Source organism: Nomascus leucogenys, chromosome 9 (assembly GCF_006542625.1).
Source record: "Nomascus leucogenys isolate Asia chromosome 9, Asia_NLE_v1, whole genome shotgun sequence".
NCBI classification, from domain to species: domain Eukaryota; kingdom Metazoa; phylum Chordata; class Mammalia; order Primates; family Hylobatidae; genus Nomascus; species Nomascus leucogenys.
In genome coordinates, this window is record NC_044389.1 from 99679812 (window position 1) to 99695891 (window position 16080).

At 42.1% G+C, this 16080-nt stretch overlaps 1 protein-coding gene across 2 annotated transcripts in view; it reads left to right on the forward strand.

Annotated features, from left to right (window-relative positions):
* Window positions 1–16080, forward strand: part of ITGA8 (integrin subunit alpha 8) — a 193316-nt gene that overhangs the window by 150316 nt on the left and 26920 nt on the right. For both annotated transcript variants that reach the window (XM_030819254.1, XM_030819253.1), the window contains 2 exons: window positions 4115–4243; window positions 8680–8793. In XM_030819254.1, coding sequence (XP_030675114.1) covers window positions 4115–4243; window positions 8680–8793 — 243 coding nt within the window. The remainder of the gene's footprint in view (window positions 1–4114; window positions 4244–8679; window positions 8794–16080) is intronic.

Here is a 16080-nt window from a genome sequence, read left to right on the forward strand (position 1 = left end):
CATGAGAGATTGATGTCGGCGCACGTTCACGGAGCCGCCAGCTTCGCAGGGGCATCTGCCATTGTGATGATCACTCCTCCCCATCCTCCTCGTTGCCTTGTCTAAACCTTCACCACTCTCTCTGTCCTTCCTATGCAATAGCTCTATCATTACTATTAGGAATGATCCCTTTCCCCATCCCAAACCCCTCCCCAACTGATAGGGTTAGGCTTTGTGCCCCCACACAAATCTCACCTTGAATTATAATCCCCATAATCCGCATGTGTCAAGGGAGAGACCAGGTGGAAGTAACTGAATGACGGGGGTAGCTTCCGTCATGCTGTTCTCGTGACAGCGAGTGAGTTCTCACGAGATTTGATGTTTTCATAAGTGTCTGGTAGTTCCTCCTCTGTTCATTCTCCCTCCTGCCACCTTGTGAAGAAGGTACCTTGCTTTCCCTTCACCTTCTGCCATGATTGTAAGTTTCCTGAGGCCTCCCCAGCCAGGCAGAACTGTGAGTCAATTAAAACTCTTTCCTTTATAAATTACCCAGTCTTGGACAGTTCTTTATAGCGGTGTGTGAATGGACTAATACACCACCCCACCCTTCCACATACCCCTAATCATCTCTCTTCCATCCTCAATTTCTTTCTAGCACTTCCAGAGAAAGGAGGATTATTCCTCCAGCTCCGTGAATTAACTTTGCTACATCAAGTATCCCCATTTCCCGTATCTTCAACCTCTTCCTCTCTCCTTGGACATTCCTTGGGTTCTATAAACTTTGTTTAATTTCTCCCATCTTCAAAACAAACAGTAAGTGCAGTAATTTGACTCTGTGTTCTCTTCCAAGAAGGGACCTCTTTCCCCTTTCATTTATAGCCGAGCTGTGCTTGCTATCCCTACTTTTTCATTTCTCATTTACTTTTTTTACAATTTTACATTTTTGTACATTGTTCATAATTTTTATGTTAAAAACGCTAAATGCTCATCATAAGAATATACCAAGCAATATGGAAAAACATAAAGAAGAGCTTTTTAAATATCTAATAGTGTTACCACCTCTTTACTGTTATTTTTTCCATTTATTTATGCATTAACTTATTTTTCCACGACATCCATAAACATTTTACTACTTTATATATATATATTGCCAACGGAAAAGGAGACCTGGCCAGGCACAATGGCTCACACCTGTAATCTCAATGTTTTGGGAGGCTGAGGCAGGAGGATCGCTTGAGCCCAGGAGTTCAGGACCAGCCTTGGCAACATAGCAAGAGGCTGTCTTTACAAAAATGAAATTCGCCAGGTGCGGTGGGATGTGCCTGTAGTCCTAGCTATTTGGGAGGCTAAAGCAGGAGGATCACCCTGCTGTAATGAGCTTCGATTGTACCCACTGTGCTCCAGCCTGACCAACAGAGTGAGACCCTGTGTATAAAAATGAAAAATAAATAAGGAGACCCTTTTAAAATCTACAAATTATCATACCTAAAAAGAAATAAGCAAAACTTCCTTAATATCATCGGATCTCCACTACTCTAACATTTGAGGACTGCCCTTCCAGATTATTTCTATTTATAGATCCACAATGTCAGATACATCCATTTTTATTAAAAATACAATCTTACTACATATGCTGTTGTAAAGCTGTCTTTTCCCCTTACTAATATCTTGTATCTTTCTAAATTCCAATGGAGCCTCATGCCATCATTTTTAAAACCTGTCCAGTAGTCTTCTGTATAAATAGATCATAACTTATTTAATCAGTAACCTGTATATGCCTACAAAGTGTTAAGCTACGGTTTTTCTTCTCTATTATAAATAGTGTTGCTACAAACATCAATATTTTGTTTTCATGCCTTATTTGGGGGACAAGGCTCATCTTGTCTCTGAGCCATAGGGAATTTAATATAAGAACAACAGGAGGATTTAATTTCATATCTTTTTAAATAATCATCCATTTGTTAAAATCCTTTCACTCTTGAGCTACTGCAGTTAAATTTCCACCTCCACCAATCTCTCCTCATAAAAGGACATCTGTAATTTTGTTTTTTTTCTTTTTATATTTTTAGAAGCAGGGCCTCACTGTGTTGCCCAGGCTGAGAATTCAGTAGCATGATTGTAGCTCACTGCAGCCTTGAACTCCTGGGCTTAGATGATCCTCCTGCCTCAGCCTCCCAAGTATCTGGAACTACAGGCTTGTACCACCACAATGACTATTTTTTTTTTAATTAGCAATGAGGTATCACTATGTTGCCCAGTCTGGTCTCAAACACCTGGCCTCAAGCCAAGATCCTCCTGACTCGGCCTCCCAAAGTGGTGGGATTACAGGAGTAAGCCTGGCCCATAATATCTTTTTAAATTTAAGTTTCGGGGTACCTGTGAAGGATGTGCACGTTTATTACATAGGTAAACATGTGCCATGGTGGTTTTCTGCACCTGTCAACCCATTACCTAGGTATTAAGCCCAACATGCATTAGCTATTTTTCCTCATGTTTTCCCTCCCTCCGCCCTCCTACCCTGACAGGCCCCAGTGTGTGATGTACCCCTCCCTGTGTCCATGTGTTCTCACTGTTCAACTCCCACTTATAAGTGAGAACATGCAGTGTTTGGTTTTTCTGTTCTTGTGTTGGTTTGCTGAGGATAATGGCTTCCAGCTCCATCCATGTCATGAACATGACAAAATTGCCAAGTTCGGTGCATAAAGGTCTTCACCCTTTTTTACTCCTCTGCAGGATTTGGCATTCTTTGTCACTCTCTTATTTTGGCAACTTTGTTTTCCTTGAGCTCCTATAAAAGCCACACTTTCCTAGATTACCTCCTACATCTGATCTCCCTGCCTTAGCTTTCCTCTCCAGATTATCTTCGTCTCCCTGTTTCCTGGGAGGCTGTAAGTGACTCTCTGCTTTGTGTTTTGCATTTTCTCATCTAGCAATGCAGACCAGCTAGCAGGCAGTTGACCTACAGCTGGATAGGCACAGATGGGCCCCAGACCAAGCATGCAGAACATCAAACAGAGGCTTGGCGAGTGTGCCTGGGGCCATTGGGAGTGAAGAGCAGGTTAGCATGCTGAAGCGAGGGACCTAGGGTTCTAGGTCAGAGAAGAGGCTGGAGAAACCGGCCAAGGCCAGCAGGTGAGGACCTGTGTATGCCATGCTAGGGAGTCTGGACTCCATCCTTTTGTTTGTCTAGTAGGTTTTTCCAGGTTTTCATGACGTACTCAGCACTCTCATTTCATCTTTTGTGATGCAGCCTACATCTGCAATGTAGAAATTTCTTTTATTCATTCCATAGAGACGGGCATACTATTATTGCTCCTGTGACTACGAAGACAAACTGTGTAAAAGAAATCATAATTCCCAAGGGTGGGAGTGGGGAGCAGAAAATTAGGTCTTTGTATTCAGTGGGTCTAAAATAAAGAATGTTAATGCGATATTCTGCGTGATTTATTGGAATTCTCAAAATATTTATCCAGCCAGCAGATGGACCCAGCATGGAACCTGAGATAAAATAGTAAGTTCTAGGACATTTGCAAAACAAACTCGGGGCTAAAAACAGACGCCACCGCAGCACAGTAAGCATGTAGCAGGCTGTCGAAAAGTTGTTTTCATCAGGGCAGAGTTTTCTCCTAAAGGAGCACAGGAACGTGGGGTTCAGCCATGTGGATGTTGGGTGTTTGATCACATCAGGCTTTTTCCCCAAATGAGGTTGGCACCTCACTTTTCTATCACCTCAGGATTCATGTCCCCATACAGAACGTTCCTCAGTTTAACCGGCCCCGCTCTACAATGAGAGGAAAGTAATGAGAGAAGGATGGCTCATGTCTGAAACGTCACTTGCCTGTTTTCTATCCTTATGGGGAAATGACTTCTGCTTCAAATCTTCTCCTTGCAAGATAAACTTCCCAGGAATGCGTTCCCCATGCTTCATGAATTCCTGTCATTGAAGAGTGCAAAAGCTTGTTCCTTGTGCGTGCAGGTCACGTCACTGTCAAACACACTACTGGTAATCACGTCTGGATCCTCATGTGAATCATATTCCACTGAGAAAAAAAAAATTTCCTAGAGTTCAAGGCTAATGAAAAGGTAGCAACTGTTCATGCGTTTGTATGTGGTATCTCCCACTTTCTTTTTGCAGCCTGCTGCCTCCCCAGAAGACACCCCTGAGCTCAGCGCCTTTTTGCGAAACTCTACTATTCCTCATCTTGTCAGGAAGAGGGATGTGCCTGTGGTCGAATTCCACAGACAGAGCCCTGCAAAAATACTGGTGAGTTATCCCAGTGTGCATAGAACTGAGGGAAATGGGTGGCTTGGGTAGAACTCCCAAATACAGATGGTTTTAACTTCAAGGATTGTTCTTTTTTTAGATGGAGTCTTGCTCTGTCACCCAGGCTGGAGTGCAGTGGCGCAATCTCGGCTCACTGCAAGCTCCGCCTCCCAGGTTCACGCCATTCTCCTGCCTCAGCCTCTCTGAGTAGCTGGGACTACAGGCGCCCGCCACCACGCCTGGCTAATTTTTTGTATTTTTAGTAGAGGCGGGGTTTCACCGTGGCCTCGATCTCCTGACCTCGTGATCCGCCCGCCTCAGCCTCCCAAAGTGCTGGGATTACAAGCGTGAGCCACCGCGCCCGGCCAAGGATTGTTCTTAGTCTCCTTCAGTGCTCAGATATTCCTAACGTTGTTTGGCAGTATTTATCTCGAGAATGAAAAGCAACTTTTCTGTAAGAATTAAGGAGCACTTGCAATACAACCTTTTCACTTTTCTAAAGCTGCCATGGAGGCCACTTTGGAGAATAATGGTAAAAACATCAACTGTGACCTTCAATCCATTTCAGGAACATACACTTTCAGTTGTTAGTCCATGCATAGATGCTGGGCTGCGGTAGTTTGAAGTGAGTGTGGACCCTTGGAGTTTTGTACCTGTCCCAGAATCTCAGAGTCTTCTGCTTATCTGGAAGAGGCAAGAATGGTGTGTTCAGGGCTGGGTATGGTGGCTCACACCTGTAATTCCAGCACTTTGGGAGGCTGAGGTGGGAGGGATCCCTTGAGGCCAAGAGTTTGGGACCAACCTGGGTAACATAACGAGACCCAGCCTCTACTTTTTAAAAAAAGAATGCTGTGTTCAGGTTTCATGGGCCCAAACCCCTGCTGAGTCTTAGCAGTGGGGTCTGTGGCAGCTCAAGCCTGAGCTTCAGGGTATGTCTCAGGAGTACACTGAGACAGCAGAGATCAATAACTAAATTTTTTTTGAAAATTTTATGTATTTGTGTTGCAGGGTCCATTTTTTTCCTTCTATTGTTTCTCTTTAAATGTTGATGTAAGACAATTTTAAACTTCCGAATATCACAGAAACTCTCAGATGAAGGCCAAGGCAGTTCTTGATTTCCGTATCTGGTTTAGTTAACACATATATTAGTCTCTTTCTTTCTTACTGGTTCAAAAATTGCAAATCCTATGCCTCCCTATGTCCTGGAGTCAAAACAACTCTGGATAGAAAGTGATTATGCGAAGTTTATTCTAAAATCAAAAGCGAAATAGGACCTCCTACGTTTTTTGTTTAGTTAAAAACAACTTACTGAATCACATTTCTGATGAGGAATTTGAAAGTGCAAAATGCCAACATCCTGTGTTGGTATCATAATTTCCAATTTGCATAGGAAAAATTTGTATCTACAACACTGAAAAATAATTTCTCCTCCGCCTGAGAATACCCTTCCCTTTCTCGTAGTGGGCCCCTGCTGTTTCTGTAGCTATCACCTCCATCTCCTCCTCTCCAAACTTTCCTGTCTTCCCTTTCATTGCCCAGCTTCCAGCCACCTTGCCTTTCTTAATGCCTCTCCAGCATTTGATACTATTGGCCACTTCTTGAAACTATCACATTTCTGAAATTCCCCCCAAAACATCCCCTCCTGGTTCTCTTTCTGCCATTTGGATGGTCTCTCCTTAGAAATTCTCATCTAAGATTTCTCTCTGCCCATCCTTTCAATGCCCCTGTGCCCCAGGATTCCATCCCAGCCCCCTCCTCTTCTCTCCCATCCATTTAATTTTTTGCATGATCATATTTCCAGTCCTTCCTAAGTGCCTCCTGTCATCTCAGCCCTCCCTTACTGAATTCTAGCCTTAAAGGCATGATCTGGGTGTCTAAGAGCCACCCCCATCCTCACATACCCAAAACCCTTGTCTCCATGACTTCTCAAATGTATCTCCTCTCTAGAATCCCCAGTCTCAGTGTTACCAGCACCCGTCCACCCCATTCTTCTCCAAAGAGCATTCTCATGCAACCTCTGTGTAGTCAGCATGTCTCTATTCTATTTTCTAAACTTCTCCAAAATTTATCTTCCTCTCTCCATTTCCACTGCCTCAGTTCAGGGCCTCAGCATCACTCACCGGGGGCTCTTGCAACGGGCCCCTATCACCCTCCTGCCCCCCACTCTTCCCTCGCTCTTCTCTTTCCTATTACTCATCCCTCTAAAATGCAAACCTGATCAATATCCCCTGGATATAAAAGCCTCCAGGCTCCCCAGTGCCTTCTGAATAAAATTTAAACTCCTTAGCATGCATAGGAAGATTCTTCATACAGACTTTCTCTTGCTGCTATCCTACTTCCATCTGTCCATTTCACCCTCATATACCCTGCCCTTCCCTTTCTCGAGCATGCCCTGGTCTAGTACAACAGAATCGTGGGCCAGGTCTCCCATTCCACTAGGTGACCTCCCATTCATACCTTCATGGCTCATTCCAAGCATTGTCTTCTCCAGAATCCTCTAGCAGAGCTGGCTAACTAGGATCCCATCTGCAGGGAGTCTACAACTCCTGACCTTGACACTCCTTTTCTCTCTGAAAGGCAGGGTTAGTGGTACACAGCATGTCAGCCGTGGAGCACAGGTCAACATGAGAGTCCTTGAAATGGCCACAAACCACAGAGTTTTGAGAATTCCTGCTCCTGCTGCGGGCACCTGTATTAGTCCATTTTCACGCTGCTGATAAAGACATACCCGAGACTGGGTTATTTATAAAGAAAAAGAGGCTTAATGGGCTGACAGTTCCACATGGCTGGGGAGTCCTCACAATCATGGTAGAAGGCAGAAGGCACATCTTACATAGTGGCAGGCAAGCAGAGAATGAAAGCCAAGTGAAAGAAGAAACCCCTTATAAAACCATCAGATCTCATGAGACTTATTCACTACCATGAGAACAGTATGTGGGAAACCGTCCCCATGATCCAGTTATCCCCCACCAGGTCCCTCCCACAACATGTGGGAGTCATGGAAGCTATAATTCAAGACGAGATTTGGGTGGGGACACAGCCAAACAACATCAGCACCTCAGCACCCAACTCTAGTAGCCCAAGGACAGTCCACCCACCTGCCTTTGGAAGCATCCTGTAGGAAATGAATCTCATCGCAATTTATCAGACAATATATTGCTAACCCCTTTGCAGAGAATTCTGAGGATCTTGAAAAATGTCCTCGAAAAAGGTTCTCGTCGTAATATGTTCCTTGGATTATTCTGTGTTATATCAATTTCATTAAAGTGAAATGTCTCAGTCAACTACTTCACATAATATCCAATACATTGATTTTTATTGAGTACTCACAGGCCAATGTTGAGTGCTTAAGCTATGAAAAATGAATACGCATGGGCCACAAGATAAATTTAAACCCATGAGGGAGTACAATTAGAGAAGTATCATTCTGTGCATGGCACACAGAAAATGGATCATGATATGTTCATTTATTTCCATGCTGGAATCTGATTAGGAAATCTGATTCGAGACCAGGCATGGTGGCTCATGCCTGTAATCTCAACACCTTGGGAGGCCGAGGCGGGTGGATCACCTGAGGTCAGGAGTTCAAGACCAGCCTGGCCAACATGATGAAACCCCACCTCTACTAAAAATACAAAAATTAGCCAGGCATGGTGGCGGGTGCCTATAATCCCAGCTACTCAGGAGGCTGAGGCAAGAGAATAACTTGAACCCAGAAAGCAGAGGTTGCAGTGAGCTGAGATCACACCATTGCACTCCAGCCTGGGCAACAAGAGCAAAACTCTGTCTCAAAAAAAGAAACAAAAAGAAAAGAAAAGAAAAAAGAAAGAAAATCTGATTTGATAGATAGAATGTCATTATAATGAATCCTTTTGAGGAAAATACATTTCATATATTAAAGGTTATTCATTATATGCTGGGCAATTCTAGAAACTGATTAAAAAATAGCCTAATGAATAAAAGTCACAGAAAAGCCTCCTTTATAACCAGGAAATAATTTAGACAGAAGAACGTTATGGAACAAATGTACATCAATGGGTCAGTAACTGTAGGTCTTTGAGATAATATGGGCTCAGGAGTCTTCCTCTGCAACCCCTTCCAGACTTGCTGAACCCAGCATCGGGTATTGTGAATATCTATAAGCAATGCCTTCCCCAGTTCTGAGAAAATGAAACAGAACAATTAAATTGCTGCTGCAGAAAGATGGTCTTAAAGTCATTTGAAAACAGCTTAAATTTTATGTTGTATTTTGTGTTCCATTCGTCCTCGCCACTTAACCGTGTTTTCTTGGTTGTTGCAATATATTGTTCTTTATTTAAATGAATAATTTATGATAAGGTGATGACTTCTGAGGAAATAAAATGTAAATAAGCTAACTTCAGTGTTCAGTCTCTACCATAATTTAAAGACTGACGTGTTCCCACTGCTGTTTGCAGAACTGTACAAATATCGAGTGTTTACAGATCTCCTGTGCAGTGGGACGACTTGAAGGAGGAGAAAGCGCAGTCCTGAAAGTCAGGTCACGATTATGGGCCCATACCTTCCTCCAGGTAATAAACAATCACAGAAGCACATACACACCACTCACTGGGAGCCTCTTCGCAAAAGCTCAGTGGGAAGTCTTTTCATAGAGATTTCTAATTTAACACTTTGGGAGTCCGAGGCAGATGGAATACTTGAGGCCAGGAGTTCGAGACAAGCCTGTCCCACATGGTAAAAACCCATCTCTACTAAAAATACAAAAATTAGCTGGTCTTGGTGGTGAAAACCAGTGGTCCCAGCTACTTGGGAGGCTGAAGCATGAGAATCCCTTGAACCCAGGAGGCAGAGGTTGCAGTGCGCCAAGATTGTGCCACTGCACTCCAGCCTGGGTGACAGAATGAGATGCTGCCTCAAAAAAAAAAAATTAAAACTTGAATTTTAAACTTAAAAAAAATTTTTTTACGTTTTTCAATGTAAAAGTTTCCTTTTTAAAAATTATTTCAAATAAAATATATGTGGAGGAGTTGAGCAAGATGAACTGGTCATCTTTCCCAGCAGGTGAAGACAGTTTAAATATCCTGAGTTCCTAAGAGCTTGAGAGTAGATTCAGAAAATGTACTTAGTCCACTCTTACATACCCAGTGTTGGGCACAGTAACTATGAGTCAGTGGCAGCATGATGAGTATGAGAACATAATTCAAGACATACATGTCCAGAGAAGTTAAAATAGAAATCAATTTAGAAGGGAAAGGGGAGATTGTTCTAGAAGGTTCCTCTTGTCAGGTGGTCCTGCAGCATGGGCTCCAACAAGGATAGCACCTCAGTCAAGCTCCAGGTACGTAAGTGTGATTTACAGATTGCGCACCACTCCTGTGGTTGGCTGTGCATCCCACAATACCCAGGGATCATTCCATTGATCTGTGCACTTTTTTTTGTTGTTTTTCGGAGATGGAGTCTTGCTCTGTTATCCAGGCTGGAGTGCGGTGGTGCGATCTTGGCTCACTGCAACCTCTGCCTTCTGGGTTCAAGCAATTCTCCTGCCTCAGCCTCCCAAGTAGCTGGGACTACAGGTGTGGGCCACCATGCCCAGCTAATTTTTGTATTTTTAGTAGAGATGGGGTTTTGCCACATTGTCCAGGCTGGTCTCGAACTCCTGACCTCAAGTGATCCACCTGCTTCAGTCTCCCAAAGTGCTGGGATTACAGGCGTGAGACATTGCTCCTGGCCGACTGTGTGCATTTTAAAAGTTTAAAATCTCTTTTATGCTAAGAAAATGAGAGTTTCATTTTGGAAAACGCTATTTAAATGATACTGCTGTGTTACAACCTTATTGTTTGGGGAGGATTTTTTTTTAATCCTAAATTAACTGTTACCACGTCTGCCCATTCTTGCTCACATTTTAACTACTAAACAAACTCATTTGGTTTATTGTGCCATGAAAAATCAAAGGGTCAAATCCTTTTGAGTCTAGTTATAAATATAGAATTTTTTATCTCTAGATTTTTATGCTTTCTATGATTTAATATGCTTCTATAGTCTCGTCAATCTTATTTTTGTTTTTAAAATAAAAACGAGGGAAATTAAAGCTTTGTTTTAAAGGTCACTATGAAGCCATCTTCCTTTCTTCCTTTCCCTTCCCTTCCTTTCATTTCCCTTCTCTTTCCTTCCCTCCCTTTCTTCCCTTCCTTCCTTTCTCTTTTCTTTTTTCTCATTTCTTTCTGTGTCTCTTTTCTTTCTTTCTTTCTATGTCTTTCCTTCCTTCTTGTTCTTTTCATCTTCCTTCCTTCCTTCTTCCTTTTCTCACTTTATTTTCTTTCTTTCCTTCCTTTCTTTCCTTTCCCCTAAGACAGACTTTCTCAATCTCTGCACTATTAACATTTTGGACCAGATCATGCTGTGTTGTTGGGAGCCACCCTGGGCATTATAGGATATTTAGCAGCATCCCTGGCCTCTACCTAGTAGGTGCTGGTAGCACCCTTACCCCAGGTGTGACAACCAAAATTGTCTCCAGATATTGCCAATGTCCTCGGGAGACATCATCCCATTTAGAACCACTGACCTAAGGAGAAGCACAGTGCCCAATTTATTTGACTTTTTTTAAAATCAAACCATTATGTATTCATTCACTCAACAAATATGTAGGGAGGACCTACTGTGTGCCAAGGGCTGCTTCAGGGTCTAGTTATAGGAAAAATAGCTGTGAACACAACAGACATAGCACCTGCCTTCACAGGGCTGTTATCTCAGTGGAGGGAATCAGAAACTGAGCAGGCAAACAGATGCGTCAGTGCCAGGAAGAAAGTAGAATGGGGTAGTGAGATCAGGGTAGTGGGATAAACAGTAGGGAGTGGGGCTGCTTCTGTAGGTAGGATGGGCACAGGAAAGCCCTAGGAGGAGGTGCCATGGAACTGAGACCCAAGTCACACAAAGACCTGCAGGCAGAGCCCCAGAGAGAAGACAACCAGCTGTGCAAAGGCCCTGAGGCCAGAACACTTTAGACATGTTCAAGGAACAAATGGAGACCAGTGTGTCAGTATTACCACTGTTGAGACAGAAATTATAGGAATTATATACCATGGATGGGAGCCTGATTTTAGTCTAAGTGCAATGGACCACCACAAAATTAACCTAAGGAGTGATGTGATAATAATTATGTTTTTTAAAGAACACGAGTAAATAAATAAATTAATACATACTCTAACAAAGCAATACTACACAGTAATAAAAAGGAATGAATTAGACACTTTGATATCGATGAATCTCAGGCACACAATACTGAATTTTAAAGTCAATTATGATTCCATTTATAAAAAGCTCAAAAAAAAAAAACAGGCAAACTAAGCAGTAGGTTGGCAAAACTTTAAAGGAAAACAAGGAAACGAAAGTACAAATTCAGGAGAGTAGTAGCCTCTTAGGGTAGAAGACATTTAGCAAGAAACAAAGAGAATGTTTCAAAGGTACTTGTAATGTTTCATTAAAGTCAGCAGTAGGCATGTGGATATTCATCTTGGCTTCTTTCTCTGTCATCATGTGTTATAAATGATTTATATTTACTCAGCATCTAATAAAACAGCTTTGAAAGGGCAATATTGAAAGCACTGGGTTTGGAAGCTACTGCAATAGTCCAGGGGGAAATGGTGGTAGATTAATCTAGGGCAAAATAGTGGAACAAGTGGAGCAAGGTATGAGTCTGGATGGATTTTGGAGGAAAAACTAACAGTACTGGTTGAATTTATTGTGAGAGGATGAGAGAAAGAGAAGAATCAAGATTGACTCCAAGGTTTTTTGCCTAAGCCAAATGGTGAGAAAGACTTGGGGGAACACTGTTTCAGGAGAGGAAACCAAGAGTTCTGTTCTGAACCCTGTATTAGTTATCTATTGGTGCATAACAAATTTCCCCAAAACCTAGCAGCTTAAAACCGTAGACATTCATCCTGCCACTCTGAGTCAGGAATCTGGCTATGGTTTAGCTGTGTGATTCTGGTTCAGTGTCTCTCCTGAAGTTACAGCTGAGATATCAGTTGGGGCTGCAGTCATCTGAAGGCTTGAGGGGCTGGAGGGTTCACAACATGGCTCAGAGACATGCACAGCAGGCCTTACCACGTGGCCCTCTCCACAGTGCTGCTTGAGCGATCTCCTAACATGGCGACTAGCTTCCCCCAGGCAAGTAAGCCAGGAGATGCCAAGGCTCGTACATATTTTCTGACCTAGCCTAGGAAGCCACTTTCTGTTACTTCCACAATGTCCTGTCATTTGCACATATCAGCCATATTCATTCAGTAGGTGAGGCACCCACACAAGGGTGTGAATACCAGGAGGGAAGAATCCCTGGTGGCCATCTTGGAGGGTTGCTACCACAGATCGTTAGCCAACTCTAGAATTTCCTACTTTTAGATGCAATTTGTCTGAAAGCATAAACTGTAAATCCTGTTTTTCTCTAGTCAGATGAAAGCTGGGAGTAAGCTATATTGTTGTGATCAATAGATTCATTTCTTAGGGCTGATGCAACAAAGGACCACAAACTAAGTGGCTTAAAACAACAGAAATTTATTCTCTCAAAGTCCAAAACCAGAAGTCTGAAATCAATGTGCCAGCAGGGTTGGTTCCTCCTGGAGGCTCTGAGGAATAAATTACCCCCTGCCTCCCTTCAAGTTATTTGTTTTTGTGGGGTTTTGTTGTTGTTGTTGTTGTTTTGTTTTGTTTTTTTGGTAGAGACAGGGTCTCACTATGTCACCCAAGCTGGAGTGAAGTGGTGCAGTCATAGCTCACTGCAGCCTTGAACTCCTGGGCTCAGACAACCCTCCCACCTCAGCCTCCTGAGTAGCTGGGCCTACAGGTGCCTGGCACCATGCCAGGCTCAGTTTTTAATTATTTTTGTAGAGATTACATCTTGCTCTGTTGCCTAGGCTGGTCTCAAATTCCTGGCTTCCAGTGATCCTCCTGCCTTGGCCTCCCAAAGCACTGGGCTTAGGGGCATGAACCACCAGGCCTAGCCCCTCCTAGCTTCTGGTGGTTGTCCAGTAATCCTGGGCATTCAGTGGCTTGTAGACCATCATTCTACTCTCCTTCCATCTCCCATCACCTTCCCCTCTATGTGTATCTGTGTCCCTGTGTCTTCTGTTTCTTGTAAGGACACTCTCATTGGATTTACAGCCCACCCTAATCCCAGTACAATCTCATCTCAAACCTTACCTTAATTAATTCTGCAAAGACCATTATTCCAAACAAGGTCATATTACGAGATTTTAAGTGAACATGAATTTGGGGAAGACATTATTCAACTCCCCAAAATCAATAATCTTCCATCCCCACTAGCAAAGCCTGACTCTATTTTGCTACAGTATTGCACTAATTTCTTTAATCTAGTAAATATGCTCCTTAAACTACTTCACCAACCTTACTAATATGAGAAGAAAGTAATTAATTAGGGTTTAAATTGTTTTTGTTATGACTCTGTTCACTACATACATTTTCCATCTACTCTTAGACATTTTCACTAAATGGGCAACCTTTTGAACCAGAACAGTTGAGGCTGAAGTCATCTGAAGGCTTGAGTGGGGCTGGAGATGCACTGCAGATGCTCTTGCAGTTTGGGTAAATATTGGCAAAAGTGTATGAGTAAACACAGGGGTGAGCATATTTTTGAATTTCATATGTGAAAACTGCCTATTAGCAAAGTGATGTGCAAAAAACTACAGACATACATTAAATTCAAGTTCTAGGAGGAATGCCCCTGACTAACATTAGACAGAGGCTATTTTCTCTGTCTTTGGTAGATACTGGGTCAGGATGCAGGAGCTCAGTTCCATTCCTGCCTGGTTGTGTTCAAAGCACTTAACTTTCATGGGGCTCAAGTTCCCTATTTGTGAAATGAAGAGATTTGATTAACGTCTCCTTTCATGCCTGAAAACTCACTGATTCTATAGTTAGCTCACAAGTAATTTATGGTGTTTATTCTACTTGGCATAAGCCAGCAATAACTCTGTATGCTCTTAATAGCCTACATTTTTATTGTGTTGATGTTTTGGTTGACCGAGACAGACTACATCTAATGGCTCTTTACGCTTAAGGAACAGCCCGCCAATCTTTCCAAAGAGGGATGTTTGTCTGCAAATAGTCAGGTTACTATTGAGTGACTGCCATGTAGCTAAACACCATGATACATGCTTGTATATGAATGACTCATTTAATTCTTACAGCAATCCCGTGGGACATGTATTATTATTGTCGGCTGCATTTTACAGATGAGCAAACTGAGACATAGATATTATATGGCCTTCTCAAGTCACATAGATAGTGAGGGGGAGAATCTTGAGCTTTTACCCTATGTATGTTACTACACTAGACTGCTGAACTAAAGATTACTATAACACCCTCTGTAGATTTTATATTTTGATCACTGTACTACAGATGGCTAAACTATAACTCTTATATTATGGATAACTATACTATAACTACTATATAAAGGTTTTAAACACTGTGTATTAAACTTTTTCAAGATATTTAAATTGTATAGCATGCTATTTCAGAATCCAATAAAGAAAACATCTTATGATTCTCGAATTATACTGTCCAATACAATAGTAGTAGTCATGTGTGGCTATTTAAAGTATTTCAATTTGACTAAAGTTTAAAATTCATTTCCTCAGTCTCACCAATCACATCTTAAGTATTTAAGAGTCACAGCTCATGGCTACTGCATTGGTCTGTGCAGATTAAGAACATTTATTGAAGAAAGTTCTATGCAGCAGCACTGTTTTAAAATGTTAGTGAAGTATATTTCCATTCAAAATTGCAAGATTCAATCATATAATCAATTATTATATCTATGATTATAGACCTGGATTGTGTTTAATAATAGCTTTGTGACTTTCCTTATATCCCCTCGTAAAGTAAGAATCAGGCCCCCTTTGCCTCATAACAGTGTCATTGGCCACCTTAAAAGGCAAAATCTCTATCAGGAATCTACTTTTCCCTAAGTGTGATGTTACAGGTTTGAATAAACACAACAGCCCTCCTGAGTAGTGAGCAACGACGGCAAAACGAGCTGATATGTAGACCAAGGGGCCGAATGTATTGGCTTTACTTCAAAGCTTAGATATAAGCATGAACCATGCAAGTAAACTTTTGGATTCAGATCTGCTGAGTGAATAAAATATTGAAATTCTGCCATATGTAATGAAAAAAAAAAAAAAACTTGTGAGGTTGTGTTAGGAATTTGTTTTGGAAAGGAAAGTGGAGGAATCTTCCCAAAAATATATCTGTAGTTGACACCAGAGGGTAAGCTCCTGAAGAGCAGAAGGAATGTTTTCTTGTTTTTGAATCTTCTTCCCAGCCCTTGTATCACCTAACACAGGATACTACTCATAATGCTTTAATGAATGAAACATCTCAGGCCAAATGCTAGGCTTGGCTGGTACACAAGTCCTTGTCTATTTAAAATGAAACCAGCCCAAACTAACCAACAAATGAGATCACAGCAAATTATCCCTCATGGCCTAAGGCGAGTAGCTCAGGAAGCAGCAGATATTCTAGAAATGTAAAAACTTGTGATACCTTTGAACAAAGTGAACAAGAAGTGATTTTTGATGCCTTTCTTTGGGGTCTCTGGAAATACCACCTTGATGGCTTGGTTTGAGATGCAAAAGTGATACAGGGCAGGTGAACCCAAAATTGGGGCTCAGCCCATGAGCATTCTTGGCTTCATTCAGAAAAGAATTCAAGCAACCCTATGTTGCCTTTTCAGGTGACAGGTGACACTGCTTTGTGGCAAAAAAAGGTTCATTCTTTATGAGAGGATGTAAGGAAAGTCACAATCTTGAACAGCCTTTTATTGAACTGGACCTGCTCCCTGA